Genomic DNA, 7,641 nt, shown 5'->3' on the forward strand with positions numbered 1-7,641 from the left:
TGTTGAAGGCGGGGGAGAAGGTGCGCAGCTCCCGCAGGAGGACGGGCTCTGTGCCCCCGCCTTCAGCCTCGGGTTCCTCCTCTTCTTCCTCCTCCTCCTCCTCTTCATCGCCCTCCGGGTCGGCCTCAGGGTCGGGCGAGCTCTGCATCAGCTCCTCCAGCTCCTCGATGACCTGCGGGGGCCTTCACCTGCACCCGCGTCCCCCCGCCACTCTCCCCCCCCCCGCTCCAAAAAAAAACGCCACCCCCAGCCCGGCAGCCCCTGGTCTTTGTCGGCAGCCCCTGGCCTCCACCCACACCCACACAGGCTGGGTGCTCAAACCCCAAATCTGCCCCCTGGACCCATGTCTGCATGCTGCAGCTTCCTCATGCAGCCCAGATCCTGTACTTGCACCACCAACCACCATCCAGCACCTGGCCCCAGCATCAGCATCCCACCACCCCCTGCACCTGCACCATGCACCCCACACCTGCACCTGCACCCCATACCTGCACCCTGCATCTGGACCCAGCATCTGGACCCCCACCTGCACCCTGCACCTTGCACCCTGCACCCTGCATCTGGACCCAGCACCCGGACCCCACACCTGCACCATGCACCCCACACCTGCACCCTGCACCAGGACCCCACACCTGCACCCTGCAAATGGACCCCACACCTTCACCCCACACCTGCACCCTGGAAATGGACCTGGCACTTGCATGCCACACGTGCACCCCACACCTGCACCAGCACCCCATAGCTGCACCACACATTTCTATCCTTCCTTTCCACCGTGCCACCCCTTTGCACCCAGCATTCGCCCCCATTCCCACCTGCACTCACACTCCCCTCTTCACCCACACCCCGCTCCCCAGGATGGTGGGATTTGGCCTTTTTCTGTGCTTTCAGCAGGTGGCTGCGGGGCTGGGGTGGGCTGAGGCCACGTTGGGGAGCTAAAGCCTGGCTTTTGGGGGACACATGGGGGTTCAGATGCTCGCAGGGGGCAGTGGTACCTGCTCGGCCGTCAGCAGCGGCTCCTCGTTGATGCCCGAGTCTTGCTCGCTCCTCTCAGTGAGCTCCTCTTCCTCCTCCTCCTCCTTCTCGCAGAGCTGCAGGAGACACAGACATGGCCCTGGCCCTGGCACAGGGAGAACCACCAAGGTACCACAGCTCAGGGGGATATGTTGTGTGTGTGGGATGAGATGGGGACAACATTGGATGGAGATGTTGTTGGGGACGTTGGACAGGGGTGGGGAGATGTTGGATGAGGACACTGGATGGAGATGTTGGATGGAGATGTTGGATGAGGACACTGGATGAACGGATGTTCGACAGGGACACTGGACAGAGATGGATGGAGATGGATGGATGCTGGACAGGGACACAGGATAGATATCCTGGATGGAGATACTGGATGGATGGATGCTGGACAGGGACTTTGGATAGAGAAATGTTGGACAGGGACACTGGATAGAGATGGAGATGTTGGATGGAGACATTGGATGGATAGATGTTGGACAGGGACACTGGGTAGAGATCCTGGATGGAGATATTGGATGGATGGATGCTGGACAGGGACACAGGATAAAGATGGATGGAGAAATTGGATGGGGAAATGTTGGACAGGGACACTGGATAGAGATGTTGGATGGAGACACTGGATGGATGGATGCTGGACAGGGACTTTGGATAGAGAAATGTTGGACAGGGACACTGGATAGAGACGGATGGAGATGTTGGATGGACAGATGTTGGACAGGGACACTGGGTAGAGATAAATTGAGATACTGGATGGGGAAATGTTGGATAGAGATGGTGGATGACACTTTGGATGGGGACTTTGCCCAGTGATGCTGGATGGGGATACTGGAGATGTCAGACAGGGTGATGATGGACAGGAAAGCACTAGATGGGGAGGTGTTGCACGGAGACAGACACTGGATGGAGAGCTGTTGAGGGGAAGTTGGACAGGGAGAAGGACAGGGACGCTGGATGGAGATGCTGGAGTGAATCCATTGGAAATGCTGGGGATGATGGATGGGGACGTGCAGGATGCTGACGCTGAAGGGGGAAGAGGGGACAGGGACACTGGTGGGGAGGTGATGGATGGAGATGTTGGACAGGGTTTTTACCACCTTTCATGGTCTATTGTGCCTTTTTAGCAGAAAGTAACACCAGAAATTCACCTTCTCCTCCCCCTCTCACAACAGGTGGCGTAACACCCAAATGGGGTAAATTCAGTGGATTTTGGGGCATCTTCGCAGCCCTCCCACATCCCCAAACGCATTTCACAGCATGAACTCGCTACAACGAAGAAAACACCACTTTCTAACCACAAAATTACACACCTCACCCCTGGCTTGGGGCTAACCTGGCAAAGACCAGATCACCAAACCAAACACCTCACCTTGCCCATTTCAGTGTGATTTCACCCTAAAACGTGGCCACCCGCTGCGTCGGTGCTGTGGCACCCCAAAACCACCATTTTTTGGGTAGCTTGCAGTGCCAAGCGTCGCCACGGGGTCACGTGGGGCAGTTTGGGACTCAAGGGGGGGCACAGCCGTACCTGGGGGTCGGTGCCATTGGGGGCCTCAGCCCCAGGGAGCAGCCAGGGCTGGGGGGAGCCACGGGGGGCGAAGCCATCGGTGAGAGCGTCCCAGACCCTGCGGGGAGGCGGGTGGTGAGCGGCGACCCCAAAACGGTGTCTCCCAGCCCAAAATGCCTCGAAACACCCCAAAATGCAGTCCCGAAACACCCTGAAATGCCCCCCCTAAAAATCCCCAAAACGTGACTGAGATGCCCCAAACACCCCAGGTGACGTCTCAGGAGACCTCCAGTGATGACCCAGAAGATCCCAAAGCTTCCCAAAATATTGCGAAATTCTGTCTTGAGATACCCCAAAGTAACCCAAAATGCTGTCCCCAACACTTGCGAGACCCCCAAACGTTGCCATCAAAACACCGCCCAAAAGGCCACTGCAACATCCCAAAATGATCACCCTGAAATGCCCCAAAATGCCACCCTAAAACATCACTGTAATGCTCTGAAATGCCCCAAAACATCCCAACATGCCCCTAAAGCCCCACAAACACCCCAAAATGCCATCCTAAAAGCTCCAAGGTCCTCTGAGAGACCCCAGAACATCCCAAAACACTGCCCTGGAGCACCCCAAAATGCCCCTAAAGGACCCAAAGCTCCAAAATGTCCTGAAATGCCCCAAGATGCCATCCCAAAACACCTAAAAATGACCCCAAAAGCCACAGCTCTTCAAAATGCCACCCCAAAATGCTCCAAACATCCCAAAAACCCCCTTGAAACACCCCAAAAGATCCCTAAATGCTACCTTTGAACACCCAAAATAGCATCCTGAGACACTGCCCCAAAATGCTGCCCTGGAATGTGCTGAAATACCCCAAAACGCAGCCAGAGCAGCCCAAAATGTCACCCTGAAACGCTCCAAAATTGTCACCTTGAAACAGCTCTGAAGCACCCCAAAACTGTCCTGAAACACCTCCGAATATCCCAAAATCCAGGCTTGAAACCCCTGGAAACAACTCCAAAATGCCCCAAAACTGCCCCAAACCACCCCAAAACTGCCTTGACCCTCTCTATTTCCCCCTTCTTTGCACCACTGTTCGGGGTGCCCAATTCTCCCCGCAGGGATGGACCAATTTTGCCCAATTTCAGCCCAAAAAAGATGCAGGAGGGAGGGGGAACATGGGGAAATGAGAGGAAAGGGGGGGGAGTGAAAGATGTGAAAAAAAGAGGGAAAAAGGAAAAGGTGAAAAACAGGAAAAAAGGGAAAGGAAAAAAATGAGAAATGGGAAATGAGGGAAAAAATAGGAAAAAGGAGAGGGGAAAAATGGGGAAAAAGTGGAGGAAAAGGAGGAGGAAGAGGAGGAGGAAAATATGGGGAAAACGAGAGAAAAGAGCTGAAAAGTGGCACCGTTGGGTCAAAAATGGAGAAAAAGGTCAAAAATGGGGGAAAAAGGACAAAAATGGGGGAAAAGGTACACAAAACAATTAGAAAATATCTCCCCAATTAAGGCAAACCCACTCATTTTCTCCCCAGAAATGGTGTTTTTAGTCCCTGATTCCCTCTAAATCAACCCCCAAATCGCCTGCCCTTCCCCAGTCCCAAACCTGCTCATTTTGGGGTATTTCTCTCATCTCTCTCCTCCCCTGATCTTAATTCCCCCCCCCAAATCGGATATTTCACAGATTAACACACAAAAACGCACATTTTCTTTCAAAAAAAAATCTTATATTTCTGTTTTTAACAAAAATGCAGCAAATAAGGAAAAAAAATCCCTAAAATTTGCCCTTTTTTTGTGCTCTTAAAGGGCCGGTACGCTGCAGGGTCAAGCAAGCAGCAGCAGCAGATTTTGGGGTTAATTATGGCCAGAGCTGGTTAATGATGAGGGAAATGCAGCGCAGCCCATCCCCCGCCCGGGCACACAGGGTCCTTTCAAAAAAAGAGCAGAAAAAAAAGCTCTGTTTTGCCCAAAGGGCCCCAAACAGACACAATGAGCAGCACAAAGCGGCTGTCGGCGACAGCGCGGCGCTCCCGGCACACACGGCATTTTTCTCCGAAAAAAAACATCGGTTTGGTCAATTCCAAAAAGCGATTTGGCCTTGGAAGGTTTTGGTAAAAAAAAAACCCAACAAAAAAAACCACAACCAACCTCAAAATAAGAGAGATTCGGGGGCTTTTGGGTTGAAAATCCCCAATTTGCAGGGTGAAAAAAATGAATATTGGGAATTGCAGCCTGGGGAACAATCTCAATTAAACACCCCCAAAATTCCATTACAAAGGCATTAAGGAACAAGACGCTGGAAAAAAATGCAACCGTTTGACCAAAAAAGGGGCATTTTGTACCAAGAAGGTCAATAAAAATTTAGGCTTCGATGCAAACGCCACGGCATCGTTGGTTGGGGGGGATTTTGCCCCAGATTCGCTGCCTCGATGCACAGCTCACGGGGAGCAAAGCAGGAGGCTGAGCTCCACTCACACCTTACTCAAGGTCTACACTCACACACAATCCCACCCCACCTCGGGGGCTCATTCACATAGACACGGGGCACCCCACTGTGCCTCCCCATAGGATGCTACATCACTACTCCAAGGATGCTATACCACTACTCCAAGGTGCTGCTACCACAAGGCAAGGGGCTGATTTGTGTGTGGTGGAGATCTTGCAAGCATGCAGGAAGGTGTAATAGGCCCCAGAGGGGCGTTACTCATGGGATACTACACTGCTACTCTGATGTGCTGCAACCATGCTGCAGTGGGGTAGGCTGGTCTGCACGTTGTGGGACAGAATACACTCTGTCATGTCATGACCATGCAAGGAGGCATGCAGGCCCAAGAGTGGCCTACTCATAGGATACTACATAGCTACTCCATGCTGCTGCATGACTATGCTGCAATGCAGGAGGCTGAGTTGCATGTGGGGCAAGTTTTTCTAGCATGCAAGGCAGCATGCAGTCCCCTAGGGTCTCCTTACTCATAGGATACTACAGTGCTATTCCCAACATGGTGCACGGCCATGCCGCAACGCAGGGTGCTGGTCAGGGAAGTCTCGCCAGGGTGCAAGGAGGTGCACAGGCCATGAGGGGGCTTACTCACAGGTTACTACAACACTGCTTCAATGCATTGCACAACTATGCTGCAACACATGGAGCCGGTTTGCAATGGTGAGGGGAGACACTTTGCCAGGTGGGCGAGGAGGAACGTGCTCCCAGGAGTAGTGGCGGGGGGCCTTACTCACTCCTCATCCTGCAGGCGCTCCTCCTCTTCCTGTGCCTGGAGCTGCCCCCGCACCGGGGCCAGTCCCTCAGTGGCAGCATCGTAGTTGCGGAAGCAGACGGTGAGCTTCTCGTCGAACTCCTGCACCAGGTCCTCCATCGACTTGAAGCTCATCATCTCAGCTGAGAAGCTCTCCAGCTCAGCCAGTGCCGGGTCGGCAGCGCGGGGCAGGGGCCTCCCATCTTCCCCGGGCCCCTCCTCAAACTCCTCCTCCAGGCTCACCAGGGGCGCCTCCATCCTCCTCAGCGCTGCCTTAGCTGCGGGGAGAGGGTGCCCATGAGGCACCAGGCTACTCACAGGTTACACCAGGGCTCCCCGGTACCTTTGCGGCCACTGTGTTGGCTGAAACCCTACTGCCAGGGCTATTACACCACCAGTAGTATCTCTGTAGTATCCTAACAGTATCCCTGGAGTATCCTAATAGTATCCCAACAGCATCTGAGCACACGTCTTCATAGAAATACACTGATAATCTGTCTAGCAGTATAGCATCCTGACAGTATACTAGTAGCAACAAAGTGTTGACAGTGGTCCAAAAATATATTAGTGCTACCCTGACAGTATGTAAAAGGTATCATAACGCTACCTTTTTTATTTAACTGGTAGTATCTTAGCAGCATCCTTGTATCACTACCTTAGCAGTGGCCTGAAAGTACCATGCTGGTATCAGCAATGTGTCGACAGCATACCAAAGGTCTGAGTGTTGCTGTGATAGCATCTCAGAAGTATCTTACTACTACCTTTTCTAGTGCCCTTGTAGTATCTCAGAAGTATCCTACTAGCATCCTGACAGCATCCTATTAAAAAGTGAGCACTGTCCTGATAACACCTTAGCAGCATTGTATTAATATCCTGATATTAATAGTAGTACTCTGACACTATTTTAGTAGTATGCCAGTAATGACCCTGTAGTATCTTAGTAGTGATAGTATTGTGAAAGTATCTCAGCAGTATCCTTGGGATATTCAAGCATCCTCCTGATAACATCTAGGCAGCATCCTAAGTGCATCAGTATATGCTAAGAGTATCCTAGCAGCAGCTACTAAATAGCTCAGCATTGCCCTGATGGCATATTAGCACAGGTCATAGTATCCTGATACTATGTCAGGAGCACCCTGATAGCATCTTAGTTAGATGCTAACAGTGCCTAGATAGGATCCTAATAGTGCTGCAGTGGTCTATAGCTGCTATCTTAGTAGTGTCCAGATAGCATCTTGGTAGTGTAATGTAGTATCCAGGTAGTATCTTAATGCTGTGTTACTACACTGAAACCATCTTAACTGTACCTGTGGAAGCATCCTGAGACTACCGTGATGGGGTGCTAGCACTGCCCCAGCGGCACCTTCACAATAGTATCTCACTATCAACCTTAGGAGTTGATAGCATCCTGATAGCATCCTGGTAGAGCCCTGATAGTACCTTGGCAGCGTTCTCGCAGTGTCCCAGTAGCAACCACATAGTACCCTGATAATATCTCAGTGCCACCCTGAGAGTGCTGGCAGCATTTTACTCAACTCCCGATAGCTTCCCAGGAGTATCCTGAGAGTATCTCAGCTGTGTTGTGACAGTACCTCCCTACTCCCTCACAAGGTTACTGGGAGCATCCTGTGCCTGCCCGCAGGCAGCCCTACGCGTGCAAGCAGAACACGCGTGCACACAGGGGTGCACACCTCTTGGGGTACACGTTTGCGGGGGGGGGGTGGTGTGTGCAGACCAAGGCGCACGCGTGCACGGTGCGCACACGCTCACTGCGTGCGTGTCGGTGGGGTGCGTGCAGGGGGGTGCACACGCGTGCGCCTCTGGGGATGCGCGCACCCCGCACCGTGCAAGGAGGCGCCCGGCACACGCGG

At 52.7% G+C, this 7,641-nt stretch overlaps 1 protein-coding gene across 1 annotated transcript; it reads right to left on the minus strand.

Moving 5' to 3' along the window:
• Window position 1: 1 nt before the first annotated feature.
• On the minus strand, window positions 2-6,048 carry LOC104543341 (fasciculation and elongation protein zeta-1-like; the record flags this gene model as incomplete). The annotated part of the gene is made up of 4 exons (XM_010187925.1): window positions 5,754-6,048; window positions 2,549-2,645; window positions 996-1,091; window positions 2-172 (listed from the first exon to the last, which is right to left on the minus strand). Coding segments are annotated over exons 1-4 (639 nt in total), but the record flags the coding sequence as incomplete, so codon positions are not given.
• Between the last annotated feature and the right edge of the window lie 1,593 nt (window positions 6,049-7,641).

The sequence above is a fragment of the Mesitornis unicolor genome, unplaced genomic scaffold (genome assembly GCF_000695765.1).
Source record: "Mesitornis unicolor isolate BGI_N332 unplaced genomic scaffold, ASM69576v1 scaffold28877, whole genome shotgun sequence".
In the NCBI taxonomy this organism is placed as follows: Eukaryota; Metazoa; Chordata; class Aves; order Mesitornithiformes; family Mesitornithidae; genus Mesitornis; species Mesitornis unicolor.